Source organism: Brachyistius frenatus, unplaced genomic scaffold, assembly GCF_029030835.1.
Source record: "Brachyistius frenatus isolate BFR_SWC_R1_liver_20210118 unplaced genomic scaffold, ASM2903083v1 Contig_65, whole genome shotgun sequence".
NCBI lineage: Eukaryota > Metazoa > Chordata > Actinopteri > Embiotocidae > Brachyistius > Brachyistius frenatus.
The window spans coordinates 540,792-556,548 of NW_027210664.1; the positions used below are offsets into that span (position 1 = coordinate 540,792).

Below are 15,757 nucleotides of genomic sequence, written 5' to 3' on the forward strand. Positions count from 1 at the left end.
GGGCACCAAGTGTGTATTTAGATGAGCAACTGATTCCCGTGTTGCCTTCTTTGTGACTTGAATCCAGCTTTAAAAAAAAAAAAAAAAAGGGGCCCTACAGCTGTCGCCCTCAACTTTTTTTCCCCATTCTGCTTCTGTTGCCTCTATTTAGAGGCTGCTGTCAGATAATTACTTCTTCAATTGGTCCAGAAGGGCACTTCTGCCTCTGAGGAGAAAAACAACAACTCTTGAGTCCCTTCAGCCCCTTTAGCTCTGCAGGTCACGGAATTGAAATTGTGTGCGCGCTCCAGGAGTAAATACATCACCACAATAAGACGTGTATTACAGAACGAGCAGTCATTGTTGACTCACGGTCCATTACAGTCCATTTATGCAACATTACGACGTAATTATGACCTTAAGGCCTTTGTGATTGTACTTGATAACTCCTGTGTCACCTGCGCCCCGTCCTCTCCGTCTCCATGGTATTAACTCTTTTAACATTTGCCGTGTCACAGCTACAATCATTAAGAAGCAAAAAAAAAAAAAAAAAAATGATCTCCCGGATCTCCAAATGCTTTTCATATGTTGAAGAATCAGTCAATTATTTTGAAGCAGTGCAGCGGCCCGGGATTAAGTGATTTAGGAGTGCAGCAGACAGCCGCCTCCCTCCCCCTTCTTTAGCCTCAGAGACTTCCACAAACAGCACGACTTGTCAGGGCTGATTGCGGTGGCACTGGGGCAGATAAGTCAGTCTTACTATTATCCTATGTAAGCTAGGAGTGCCAAATTACAACTTTAGCCTTAAACCCCCACAGAGTTTGCTTACGAATGTCTTAAGCCACAGCGGTGAATAAAAAAAAAATCCTATACTAAAAAGAGCGAGAGCCAGAGATCTGAGGGAGGGGACAAAAGGAAGTGAGTCTGATGGAATATGTGTATATATTTCAGTCTGGATTTAGTTCACGCAGTCGGGTCTCTGCTGTCTTTTTATTGCTGTCAGCATCTTCACCGGCTCATAACTAAGATGGTCTGACAGGTTTACAAGGACTGTGATTCAAATTTATTTCTACCACGCCATCGATTCTCGCGCCGCCTCGACGTCATGTGTGTCCGGCTGCTCTAACATAGAAAGGTTGTGGCACAGCTCCATTTGCATTTATAGATTTTGTTTTTTTCCACCCCTCCACTCCTGGCAATGTTTATATCTTCAAAGAGTATCAGGGACAGTTTTACAACACAAGCATTATTAGATTAAAGTGGTGAGGCTCCAGGGGTGAAATGAAAAGAGGCAACTGGCAGCAATTGCCTTCAGAATCGTAGATCTCCTTGTATATATATATATATATATATGTGTGTGTGTGTGTGTGTGTGTGTGTGTGTGTGTGTGTGCATATATATATTAATTAATTGTTTGTACATTTATTATTTTAGATTACTCTGCTTAAAAAGACAAACTTACCAAGACAATTCTGAAATTGTTTATAAATATTTATGAATAATTCCTATATTTATTGCAGTTTCACTTTAAAATGTTGCCCAACTGAAACCAAAGAAGTTTGAAACTTACTTTACATTAGCACTCCTTTCTGTTTCCTTTCTCCCATTTTATCTCCCTCAAGTTCTTTCGCTCCCTCCATTTACCACCAATTCAATTTCTCCACAGCTCCTTACTATGTGATTTATGACTTCTGCCGCATCATAAATAACTGTAAAAAAAGAAAAGGCTTTTTACCTTCCCCACGTACTGTGGGTCTGACCCCATGTACTCCTCCAGTACAAAGAACTGGTTCCACACCCAGCCCCTTTTGACCCGCTGAAATCCAGCTGCTGCCCCATTCCTCATCGGGCCCACCGAGCTCCTGGCGTGCTCCCCCCTCGTCCTGCTCCGTCCCGGCGGCGGTAAAGGTGGACGTAAAGAAGAGACTGAACCCTCGTTGACAAGAATCCACAGGAACAGCAGCAGGCAGTTCCTTGTTAGCATTGGCGGTCTGTGAGGTTCAGGTTCCCCGAGTTAAAGTCCAGTGACGAGAACTGAGCCACAGTGAAACGATTCGTGATGTTTTTTTTTTTTTTTTTTTTTTTTTTTGTTTATGGGAGATGGGCGAGGTGCAGGGCTGCGCTGGCTGTGGCAAACCCAAAAGCAGTTATTTCCTGGGTCTGTCAGGATCCCACTCAGAGATTTGTGGAGCTCATCACCTGAAGGAAAGAAAACACACAGTTAAAAAAAAGGTTTTCTTTTTGCTGACTCCCTAATAACTGCATCGGCTAATCCTGCTTTATTCTGTACCCTTTTTTTTTAAATTATTATTATTCTTATTACTGGTAGTCCAGTTCTGCCTCACAGCACCTGTGATCCTCCTACAGTTAGTATGAGGTGTTAATAGCTCGCTATTCATAAATACCAATGACTTGGTGGCCTCTATTCTTTTCCCCCTCACTTCCCACCTGCTTTAGCTTTTAACTGCTCAGTGATGGATGACACTTCTTTCAATCTCAAGCATACAAATGGTGAAGTGTTGTAATTATTTGCCTTGGTGATAGATTACCTCCACATCAGACAGTTCACATGGATGCATGCTGTAATTAGTTAAATCACTCGTCTCTGTCGGGAAAACTTTGACTTTATTTCTGCTGTCAATTACAGGCCGCCGCACACTGTGCCACCGGCCTGTCACCGCTACTGCTGCTCCATGATTGCCCGTAGATGTTGAAAGTCATGTATTATTTAATGGTACTTTTAATGAGAAGTCACTGATTAACCTTCATGATTTGCTTCACAAACCGCGTGTCAGTACTTCTGATCAAACCTTTGAGAAAGCTGCTGGAAAATAGAGACGGAAACCCCTTTTTCTGAAAAATCAAGTTGACAATAACGTACATTTGTTCCATCAAGTTGCAAGTAACCATCTGGAGCCAAAGCATGATGCATTGGCAGGTCATATATCAAAATGACATGTGTACTGTAGGAAGTGTCAGTCTGAAGCAGCGCGCTCGCAGTGATTTCTTTAAGATGCGTTGCTTTCTCTCAGACATCCTTCTGCTGAGGAGCACAATTTGACAACCAGCGGCCACAGGAGATTAAGCCCATTGCTTCAGCTTGTCGTTTGACAGACACTCGCTTCACTAAAGTGTTCCCTCATACAATAGATAACTACGATGTAATCCACCTCGCAGAAAAACAATTTCATATGTCATGTTTATATATTACCAATACGTATTATCTTCACGTACTTTGGTAGAACTACAAATGAACTCCGAACGTGCTACGTTACCGTCACGTCAAACCACCGAGTGAGGTTTTGTTTGAATATGTAAAGGACACGGGAAAATTGCGTATCAAAGGAATTTTTTTGAATACATTTTAGACTATTTAAAAACGAGTATTTGACGAGTTTTCAAATATTTTTTCAGCAGTGAAGGCCATTTGTAGTGCAGTCCATGAGAATGTACCCTTCATTTCTGAATAAACCAAAGGAAAAGCAGGTCTTCATTAAGTTGTCATATCAGTAGTGTGCATAAGTGCATTCATAAAAACTAGATTACAAATTGAAAGCATAGAAGTACATCTCGCTCAACCTCGAGGCAAATGAAACTGTTTGGTCTGGATTGACACCAAGATATGCCAGTTATTCACTCAAATGTATTGATGTCAGGTGAGTTATGTAACTTTAAATGAACTTGAATGTAACAGCAATGAAACCGTCTTTAATTAAAGGGATCGTCGTATTGAAGGAGAAGGACCGCCGTTCATTATTGAGCAAACGGCTACTGCGCTGTTGCCGTTCGCACCTCGTTTACAACGTGGCCGTGTTACAAGACACTTAATTGCGCCGAAAACAAGAGAAGGGAACCGCAAACGGTTGGAGTGAAGAAGGGAGCTAATGGTTTCCACACCTGGTTTATTGTTCCTCTCTCCCTCCTAATGCACTTATAAGCTGTACAGTAATGGAAGACAGCGTGCCTCTAATTTCATAACTGGAGCCCTCATTGACTTCATTGTCTTTGATTAATTATACAGACTTGGAACATCAGCTTCAGGGAAAGATTGCTTCAACAAGGTTACACCGCGCTAGCCGGATTCATTCATTCTCTCTGTCACCACAATATCTTAAAAGTCAGAACTGATCTGCAAAGTTCTCCGTGCAAAATTGGCAGGAACCGCCTTGACACGGGTCAGACATGCCTCTCCCGTAGGTCACTCCTCATTTAGCATCGACATAATGGAAAATGACTGTTCCCATAATTCCTGCAAAATCACGCCTCTGCCACTGTTCTGGTCCTGGGAGGGCCCTGATGCATATTTTATGAGACGGGTTCATTAGCATATGTCGGGCTTTGGTTGTGAGCCTTGACCTGCGTGTCTACTTCAGATAACACAATGCAGTCGGCTGACAGTGTTCGCACACGTCACCTTCAATAATCAAAGAACATATGGCTAGCTCATCTGCCGGTGCCGATTACCACCCACAAGGAAACTCCCACAGAAAGTTATTAATCGTCAAGGCTGCCGCAAACACGACAAACAAAGGCACTGACTTCTGGAATGGAGGGGAGAAATGAGTCATCTGGATCAAGTTCTTGTTTTGCACACACTTTAATATCCTGGTAGATCAGTGGGAAGAGCTTTTTAGTTATTTGTCTTTCCTTCTTTAACAGCTGCAGTGTTTTGTAGCTGCATAGTAAATCGATTTCTTGAATGTAGAGCGACAGTCAAATATGAGGAAATCGACAAATGCTCACGCAGCCGAAACGTGCACATTCCACTCTACAAAGCAGCAGCGATACAGAGATGTAATGTAGACGATTCGAAGTCTTCTGGGGCATTTTATGTAAACAATAATGAACATAATGTGTTTGTAAGTGAGAGATAGTGAACATGAGATCATCGACTTGATGATGTGATGTGCAGGACACCTACAGTCATGGGAACAGGAGTCTTGTGATGGCCCCATTTTGCCAGCACCAGAACTGACCTGGGACCTCATCTGCAGTGGTGCAATTTATACTTACAAAAAACAACAACAAAAAAATAAATAAATTGAATTATATATGTAGGTGTTATGAATCATTCTTGGCAATAGAGGTGCAAAGGAATCTCAGAAAGCCCGTAGTACTGTAGTCCTAACCCGTCTGGGCCAGATACTGTTCCGGTGGGGAATTCTTTAATGGCTTCTTGTAGCTCAGACAGAGACAAACTATTCCCTGAAAGCTGCATCCGGCAGTCGTGGAAAGTCAAGAGGATAAAACACAATGATGGTAAATCTCTCAAAAGAACTTGAGGAATCGTTTGTTTGCAAATCAGCGGCGCTTTAGATTTTATTATGTTTTGTCTGCTTCTCTTTTAGCTGCATCTCTAAGAACTTTCACTTTCTCGACTCAAGGACAGAGTTATATTTCTGTTGTAGTTTAACAAACTTGGTATTATCTGATTGGACAAGAGACTCGGTCTCTGCATATACATCAAAGGACATGGAGCATACCACCACAGATGATATTGTTTTCACCAAACAATATTAACCGAAGTCAAAGATTTTCACCACAATGATCAAGACAGTGACCTAATTTAAACTCCAGCCCTGACTGACGAGAAAAATATATGCAGTGAAGCTGAGGAGATGAAGGATAAAGAAGTGTTAGTCAGAGATCCCTGTGTAGACATTGTGGGTTTTTTTTTTTTGCATGGCAAAGGCAGAAGGAGACTAATATCATTGAAAGCCTTCGGGAGAGAGTGGGAGGAGAGAATTGTAGGTGGAAGCAATGTAATGAAAATGGGAGGAACAACACAGCTGGCCAGTCAAGCAAAATTATCAAAGACCAGCTCGTGCGTCGGTTATAGCACAATGGAAATGATGAATAGTGAATCAAGTGGCTGCGTTAGTAGATGCATTTCCAATTTTTAAAGTCTTTTGGGTCAAAACAGAATAACAATAGTTCAGTACTTGCATGGTAGCACTGGAATAAATGCAAATGTTTGTCCTGTTTGTCCATCTGTATGTATCTTAGTTTACACATTGGTTTTGACCACTACGCTACCTCTGGGAAAACGCCGATATAGTCATGAATAACCCTTGAAATTTCAGAGTTGATACCAGTATTGAATGCCTTTATTGTGGTTTTGTTTAAACTCTCGATTTGGACTGTTACAGAATACCTCTATCTTTCACTGAGTTCATTAGACCACCAAGATAGTCGGCCAAAACACAGTCTTTTAATAGTGACAAATGGCAACTACTCTTGTTGCCAAGACTATTTCTGTGATAAATGTGCTTCGATGCTTACTAAAGCGCGATGTCGGCAAAACCAAGAGGTCATCAGTTGAAAGGAGGTTTTGCAGTGGAGTGGGATAAAGTTATTTACTGTATTTTAGTGTCTTGTCTCTGCCTTATCACGGGCTCTACAGTGCAGCGTTTCATTTGCATGCTAGTGAAAGTTAAGAGTGGGCGAATTTGTGTGTGCACAAATTCCAGCGAGTCTCAGTTTTGACACCCAGACAGGTAAAATTAACATAAATCATAGAGCTGCTGTCGGCACTTAAATTCTGTCAGTAACTTTGATGCTCGTCCAAAATTGTACTTTATTGTGTGCTTAAAGTGCACTCTGTGAGCTGCTGTCATTTCATATAAATTTTAAAAAGGTGCACTGACATTTTTCTGCGTATCAATTTCATTTTTTTTTTACATTTTAAAAAAAAACAAAACAATATATTGGTTAAATTTTTCAAAGACATCATAGAACTGAACACGGACACGGTATCACATCAGCCTATGGACACACGATGCAGACAACTGCGGACACTATACACCGACCCACAACCTCTAGAGAGGCGGTGTTGAAAAGTCATCATCAGCAATATAATTAGGAAAAAAAAAAAAAATAGCCACAACAAGTAATCAGTGTGTTATGACAGGCTGGACTGAGTGAGGGGAACTCCTGCAAACGTCAGTACTTTTAATAACCTTCTGTGTTTAGAGATGATGGTTTTTTTCACGCTGCATGTTCTCAGGCCAATTTATCCCCGTTTTCACACACAACAGGGTTAGCCGAAGCCCAGGGTGAAACGGTTCACACGGCACTTCCACGAGCCCCGGGCGGTAATCTGTAACTAATGTTTACACTCGAGAGGGATGTGTCACCGGGCTACGCTTTAACAGTAAAAGCAGCGACTTAGCTGTTGCCACGTTTCACACTGGCACGTCTTAGTCCAGCGTTTATCTGATTTCCAGGGGATAACCCCGTAAACGGGGCTAACGCCGCTCCGGCGGCTAAAGTCGGGTTTAGCCCACTTCGGAATGTTTCAGGATTGCGCCAGTGTGAAATAAGGGAACTGTACAGCTGTAGAGATAATGAGAAATAATACCCAGTTCATCCACACTAACTTTGCAGTTACACTTGTGGCAAAAATGAGACACGTTTGCATCCATTTCGCTCATAAAAAGCAGCCGTTAAACGTGAATGCACGAGCTGCACAATTTGAAGTTGAGTCGACCTGGTGCGGTTACATAATGTATATCTCCGTCGCTTGTTTCGTAGCCGAGCAGTAGTGACTTTGTGCGTGATGACTAGTTTCAACAATATTCACTGGTGGTTGTAACGGAAACACTCTGACAAGTGACTGCCGGGGAAAAAAACAAAAACTGAATCTGGCAATAAAAGTGAACGCGACAAGGCTAAGTTTGTCACAGCAAGAAATACGACAGATGTCAGCTTGTTCTGTTTTGTCTTTTGCATGAAACGTCTGTCTTTCCATCTCTCCTGCCGGAGACAAAGGTGTCAGACCTAAAACTGTCTATTCCATGTCAACAGAAAACAGTGAATGGGCAGACGAACGGAAACCTTTTTTCTTCCACAGTAAAACAATACGCGTCTTAAATTCTCAAATATGTCCGTAATGTTTCAAATAGCAGTAAAGGTTGCTTGGCAACACACAAAAGTATGTGTCTGTATTATTATTATTATTTATTTTAAATACCTTTTATTTATTAATCAAAGCTGACGGTATTAATTTGTTGTACATCGAAAATAATGAAAACAACAAAATGTTTTTCCCTTTAAGTTTCCTATTTCCTTATAAAGCGGCGCTCAGTTATCTCTCATTTGTGTCTTTGACATCTGAAGTTTTGACAGATGCAAATATTCAGAGTTAGGAGACATGTCTGATCTTATTCTAGACAGGCAGCCACTGAGATGAAATGAAGCAGCCCTGTTGCCCCAAGGCAGCCATGAAACACCACTGGTGCTCAGGCAACTGCTGTCAGACAGGCAGACATTTGTCAGGCATGTGGGGCTTCAACCAAGGTTTGACCCCCCGCGACTGATGCTGCACCAAACCACGTTTTACTGGCCCTCCTCTCTTGATGACCGACTGCGAGCTGTGTCCTTTTCCACGTGGTATCTTGCAGCCTCCCCCTTGTGGTTCCCTTTAAACATAACCCGTATCAAAGAGGATCTCTTCAGAGTCAGCGGAGAGTCATCCAGTGTCTCTTAAACCTCATTCAGAAGCAGACGCTAAGTGGCGAAGGCACGTCGGAAGCAGGAGCGGCGGAGTGTCCTCCGGGTCTTCATCGCATCCGGTCACAGTACCGCTGTGTTTTCCTCCGTGTTTTAGAAGAGTTTATAGCCGAATAAATAATTCTTGTGGTTTTATGTGTGCGTCGGAAGCAAACAGACTTCAAAAGATATGTCCCGGTTTAATGTTTACCCATAGATCTTTTTTTCAGTAGCAGTGTGCCTGTCCAAAGGATGTGCGACGCCGGACCTGTTTTCACCCACATCTGTGGAGAACTGGCTTAAAAGGAATCGAGGATTCGCTACAGATAAAGCCATTCACGTACTTCCCACCAGGAGCTTTTAACAGGCTCTGCAGGCCCAGATAGCTGTAATAATAAGTAAACTGCGTGCAGGACAATGTTGCACCAGTTCACTACGAGTTTGTACCTCTTGGCATCCGAACCGGGGCGGAGTGGAGATCTGGAGACACACCGTCACGTACCGCCGGAGTGCCAATTCAAGAATCGTGTAGGAAGCAGATGTTTAATTAACCACTCTGTCGCTGCCTGTAAGTATTTATTTATGGGTGTCTGGTAGACACTGACCTCATGTTTCATGCTGACCTCAGTCAGCTTCACGCAGTGCAGAAAGGCACCCTTTTGTGTTGATTGTTTCTTTGTGAATATTAACGAGCCGTGAAATGTCTGCCGCGGTGCTCATAATTCACAGAATAGATGTGGATCAAGATGAAACATATCATGTCTGTAACGCTAACTAACTCAAACACAGGTTGGATTTCATCCAAAGCTGCAGATGGACAGATTTTTTTGTTTAAAAAACAAAAAAACATTCATGTTTAAAGAATTTTTTTTTTCTTCCAGAGCTACAAAGCCAACGTCTTTTTGTATTTTCTGAGTGGGGGAAAAAAAAAATCCTTTCTCTGGGATGATGTTTCAACTCTTTATTTAGCCTCTTCTCACTATTTTTTCATTATACTGTCATTCAGGAAAAACAAACTTGATTTAAGATGAATAATATAGTTTTATCTGTTTAAATTTGGTCAAATTAGAAACTCTTCCTATCGCAGAGTTTTCCCCAAAGATGGTATATCACCTTGAATATAATCCAGTGATGATGAAAAATAAATTAGCTGCGTGTCCTACTGAACGAAGGTTGCCTCTCTTTTAGAAACTGAACTTTTCCCCCCTGAAGATATGGAAGGCTTAGCTGTAGAGACAAAACTGGCCCGAGGCAATAAAAGAAGCACCACACTGACTCAGCTCTCCCCAGCGTGAACACGTCTGGATCCCCTGCCAACCGAATCTATGATGCAACAGATATCGCGCCAATGAAAGGTTATGATTAAAAGGGAAATATATATTAAAAGGCAGATATGCACCCAGGATCTCAATTTTGAAGTTTTTCTTCTTAAATCTTAGCTATTATGTGGATAATCTGCGGCGTATTGCACGCATACGGACAAAAAAAACACCAAATAAAGTACCCTAAAGGTGGAACGGCTCAATACTAATGCCTGGTGCCTGTTGTTTGAGTCGGAGCTGCTGCTGTTCTCTGATTTGAACCGAATGAATGTGCAATAAAATATGAGGTGTGACTGCATAGACCTGTCGGTGCTCAGCTTGACTACGAACCCACAAGGCAAAGTGACATTAGGGGGAATCTTGCTTTTACCTGCCACTACAGGGTGCGCGGTGCAAACTCAGATTGTGCTTCGCCTCCCCCTCCCTCCCCCCTTCGTCGCCCCCGCTGGGTCGGTTTGAACTAAGGGAAGAAAGACTCTCGGCTGAAATTTCAGAACCCCGTTGTTGTGTTACACGGTGCGCCATTAAATTCTGCTGAAGGCAATGGCAACTATTGACAGACGAGGTAATAGAAGGCAGGTCAGGTTATAACAAGACCGATAGCATCGGGGGCTCGCGCTCGAGCACCTGTTCTCCTCCAGGTGGGCGAAGGGGAACATTTTGGAGTCGCAGACGGCTTGAAATGCCTTTTATTTTCCCTAAACGCTTTGTAAATCAAGAGTCTCCGATACTTTGTGAGGCAGGTGATGTGACCCTTAAGTGTAGGACGTTAAAGCCAGTCACGGGATAAATTCACCATTCACTGGCTTTGAGGGGCGGGGATCGTTTAGCATCGTTTGGGTGTTACCTTTGGTCTGTTAAATATCATTTAGTTGTTAGTTCCCTTCAATTTCTGAAGCGTTTTACTGTAATTGTATAAAACTGAAAGAGTTGCAACATTAAGGGATTCTGTTTGGCAAGAGATTGCCTAATCCCTGTAGACAACCCCCAGCATCCCATGATTGAACGCATTGTGTTTTTTTGTTTTCACAACACTTCTTTGTCCTTATTCACGACTGCATTTTGACAAGACCATAACATCATCTAAATTCAAATTAAATTTTCACTGGGTATTAGATTGTGGATTCATTTATTCCAAGACGGCGTCACATCTGCTCAACTTTCATACACCGGCAGGCAGGAAATCAATCTACACAACTTATAGTTAGAGGATTTAAAATGTGTAAATACCCACCAGTATGGCTCCTGGCAACAGAACAGTGACAGCTGACCAGACAATGCAGATGTTGTTTAGCAGACAGTATGGCATTATTATTTTCCCTAATAGGCTTGATCTCGTGTATTGGAAGCAAACATGTGCAGTTTGCTATCAGCTCCGTTGCTCGTTTCTGGCTGCTGGTGAACGTTACGTCACACTGAAGCTCAGTATTGAGCCAACTTAGTGGTAATTCAGTATTGTGCAGCTGATCCGGCACAGTTAATTAATGTTGTCTTTATCTGATTATCCAGCAGAGCAATTTTCAGCATTACTACATTTAGGCCAAAACCGTTCAACAGTGGTGGTAGTGAAAGGACAAGTTTTCAGGTATTTTGTCTTTCGTGACCTTCATCTGTCATTTGCGCAGCTGGAACAAAAAAAAACAACAACAAGAAAACAACCGACGTACTGCGAGTTGGCCTATTTAATCACAGATGAACAGCTTCTGCCTATTACAGCTGTTGTCTTCTTCTAATTACCCCAATCTAATAAGTGCGTTTACTCGCTGTGACAGACACGTATCCCAAACTGTTATGACTGTCATTATCCGGCCGCAGCTTCTTTTTTTTCTTTTTTTTTTCCAGCCAAAGCACTTTCCCATTTTTGGTTAATTAGACATTGCTGAATGTTAACAGATACAGCTTGGGCGAGCAAGTCACTCTGTGTTCAGATTTACACCCAGGCTGAGCAGATGGCAATAAATTAGATATGAGAGAGAGAGAGACAGTGAGTGAGTGAGAGAGAGAGAGAGATAGGGAAACGGGCCTAAACCATTACTGAACTCCTGTTGAATGGTGGCGGAAGAAGCCAACATGCGCACTTTTGTGGCACTTTTAAAAACGTGCTTCAGTCGAGTCAACAATTGGAGAGCCGTTACTATAGGAACACTTCCACGTCTTACTGATGATGTTGTTTTTCATCTTGTAGTCAACAATCAGATCAAAAAGGTTTTCAGCCACCAAATCCACCGCTGCCTCTCTTGTTGTACTTATCATGCTGATGCAGCGGATAGATAACTCCCACTTCTCACCAAGTATAAAAAAAAAAAAAAAAAAGAAGTCTGTCCCGAGGTTGAAATGAAAAATCTTGCAATCATGCAGTGAATGGATGTGTTTATTTTGAATAGTTACAAATATATGAACATTAAGCTTCTGAATACTGGTGTCCGCTGATGCTTAGATAGGCTGACATCTGCACCTCTGCAGCCGACTGAATGCTCATGACGTCTGCCGTGCAACAAGTGTGTCTCTGACAGAAATTAAAAGAAAGTCAAGCTAAAGGTGGCCCCAGAATAATCTCACAATATTATTATTATGTGTGTTATTTCTGTGATAACAATATTCTTTACGATATGACAAAAGACTGCCTGTGTTTGGCTGCAACACAAACTTTTCTCTGAAGTTTTTAAAACTTAAGTATTGAATAAGTTTATGCTGAATGCCTTCTCTCTAACTTGTGTTCAATTGTTTTTTTGTTTTTTTTAAAAGTTTTTGTATGCCTTTTGTTGACATATTCCCTTCCACAGTAATGACTAGAGTCCACGGGGGTATCCTCACCCGATGAACGCCTTATTATTTGATTATTTGAGACAGCTCTAAAAAAAAAAAAAAAGAAAAAGCGTGTGTGCGTGGAGGGCTGTTGATGCTTAATTAAGTGGCTCTGATGCAGCGGAGCCGTCACTTCTGCGATTGGAGGACGGGGGAGAGAACTGAAAACAAATTAAGCTCTTTTGGTATGCACTATTGACAAACAATGTGGTGCTTATGAATATGAAAATCAGCAGTTGCTGCGGCGTGTGGCGAACACCTCTCCTGACTGAAAGACAAAAGATTCCTAGCACTTGGCATGACTCGAAGTCGTGCGAATATTTAGTTGTGTGGAGATTGTGTGTGGAGAGTGAAGGTGGCAGCTTTTAGGACCCGACGTTGCTAACGGTCTATTTTAAAGGATTGCGTAGGAATAAAAACAACAACTTGAACTTCACATAAACATTACAAATAATGGCATCAACACTTGCAGCGACAAGCAGTTTGGCTAATCTTTACGGTATGTACAGGGGGTCCCGGTTAATTCATCATCATCACCAATGTTTCCTTTGGTGCAATATGTTTCCCCTCATGCTAATGAGTGTGGCTTTTTGCTGCTATTGTTTAACCATGATGGATTGATTATGATGATTCCAGGATACAGCTTTTCATACACATTCACCCCGAGCATTTAACTTCACAATTTTATTCAAAATACAACCACATTAGTCTCTTTTTTTTAAGGACAAGATTCATCACCATGGTTTTTCTATTACCACAGTAATCTAAATGCAAATTTTAACTGTCCCTTTTTTTCTTTTTTTTCCCCCACCAGCATGATGCTCTTGGCACAGCATGTGCACTACAATTGAGATGTGTTTTCTTCCTCTCCTATTCGACCTGCGTTACATCGAAATGTAACATTTGATGAAAACTGCTTATCGCGTCAACGCATTGTGGAAGAAAAGATGTCGTTAATTGAGCCGAAAATAAAGCCTGTCAGTTCAATAGCGGCGCTGTTTGTCGAGCCCCGCAGATGCAGACGGAGAGCTGTGGGAAGCTTTCTGAGGAGAGATTCTTCCAACCAGTCCACAGGGATGATTAAAGAGTAGGAGTACAAACCGTCTTATCACAAGAAGCCATCAGTAGCCGAGTTACAGATTGATACAGGTGGTAATTTTGATCAAATTAGGGTTTCATAACCTGGTCCTTTTAAGCAAAAATGTTTTTCTTCTTCTCACTTTCAGGTGTCACTTTCATTGCACAGTGGCGGGGGGGGGGGGGGGGGGGACACACACTATACACACACTATACACACCCGGTGTGATGCCGCAGCCATCCTGGATACACTGATATGAATTGGTGGCAATGAAAGGCTTCATCATTCCTGCCTGCCTTCTTGCCCCGTCATCAATTTCCCCCGCGTGGATGTAGTCCTGAGTGACACCTGGCGAGGTGCTTTCTGCTATCTCTGCGCTCCTCTTCCTCGGCACTCCAAATACATCCGTAGCGCGCGGCGGCGGCTGAACGTGCCCGTCCTCGCGTACGTGTTGGTGGTCCGATACCGTTAATCCCCCCCCTTCCCCCTAGCGAGTCGCTACTGTGGCGTCGCCGCCTCAATTGTACTCCATCATCGTGGTCAGGGACGTTTGCTGTGGCCCGTCTTATCGTCTCATATTCATTAGAGAAGTCGTGGCCGGGGGAATGTCTGGATCCATATGATTCATTTCTTCACTGTCTCTCACTTTGCGTTCGTTCTTCTGAAATGAACACATCTGTCTCTCATGAGCTTCAACCACTAAGTGAGTCCTGTATCTCAAAGGGAGGGTTTAACCCCCACTAATATTTGTTTTTTACGTTAAAGCTCTCTCTGTTTCCGTGAATACATTTTAGACGTCAAGAATTATACTTTGATGTACCGGTAGTGTTGCAGTTTATTCAAAGTTGAGAAAAGTAGGCCAGATCTTGGCCTCAGCCTGGCAAAACGGAGCTGAACTCTTCCAAGACAAAAAATGATCACCTAAGTTTGACACTTGTTGGGTGACTAAAGCCCTGAGTGCTTCAAAGATTTCAGCTTCCCCGGTGCAGATTTAATAGGCTTACGATGTTTAAATGAGACAGTGAATTTTATCCTCTTTACAATCTGTCGCATTAACAAGGAGGCTTTCAGAAAGGATTATTCAAAACAAATTCTCGACACATTCTTACAAAACTTTAGAGCTGCAACAACTAGTCAATTAATCGATTAGCTGATTGACATAATGTTCATCTTTAAATGTTTTGATAGTCGATTAATCCTTTTGAATCTTTCTTTAATGCAAAAATTCGGTGATTCCAGCTTGTTAAATTGGAATATATTCTGGTTCCTTAAGTCCTTCATGATAATACACTGAATATATTTTGGTCGTAGACTGTTGGTCCAAAACGAGACGCGTAAGGGTGCGCTTTTGGCTTTAGGAAACATTTTTCACCATTTTCTGACATTTTGAAAAACAAATAACGAATCAATTAATAGAGAAAAAAGTCAACAGATTAATCGATCATGGAAAAAAAAAACAATGTTAGTTGCCGGATTGCAAAACCCCCGTAGTACTTTAAAAAAAATATATATATTATTTAAATATCACATTTCCTGTGTGTCTGTTAACTGCCAGGGGAAACTCATTTTGCTCAATATCACATGCTCAATTTGGTTTTATCTCCTAAGTAATCCAGTTATTTTTCAGATTTCTGTTTTATGTTCAGTCATCAGGGGTTTAAACAAGCCTTTGAAACGATGTGTGACAGGATAGCACAGTATGTGACCGAAACATCTTTCTTTTTGGCGGTTAGCCTGGAGTTCCTGTGGCTTATTCGGTTGTGTTGAGAAATTCTAAATTGTTGTAATCTTCTCGAACCTGTCAGTAAAAGGAGTTTCCGATACATCCTGGCATTTTTTTCCTTTAAAACAAAGAAGAGAGTCAAAAACCAGAAGACAGGCAGCACCGTGGGTGCTATCAGTGCTGGAAGTAGAAGTACCTGATAAGAGACAGATGAGTTCAAGGAGGCTCTCTCAGTTGAGGCTAATTACACATGTTACAGTCTTTTCTGACTTATTATGCTGTCTGTGCGTTATTGTTGTTGGAAAGCGAAAGGGGATTCAATGTTTCAATTAACATTTTGGCTTTTAGAGGTGCTTCAGA

At 41.9% G+C, this 15,757-nt stretch overlaps 1 protein-coding gene across 1 annotated transcript in view; it reads right to left on the reverse strand.

Moving 5' to 3' along the window:
- LOC138625693 (cadherin-12-like) overlaps nt 1-15,757 on the reverse strand; it is an 87,629-nt gene that overhangs the window by 54,954 nt on the left and 16,918 nt on the right. The window contains exon 2 of the mRNA XM_069706792.1: nt 1,715-2,178. Coding sequence (XP_069562893.1) covers nt 1,715-1,963 — 249 coding nt within the window. The 5' untranslated portion in view covers nt 1,964-2,178. The remainder of the gene's footprint in view (nt 1-1,714; nt 2,179-15,757) is intronic.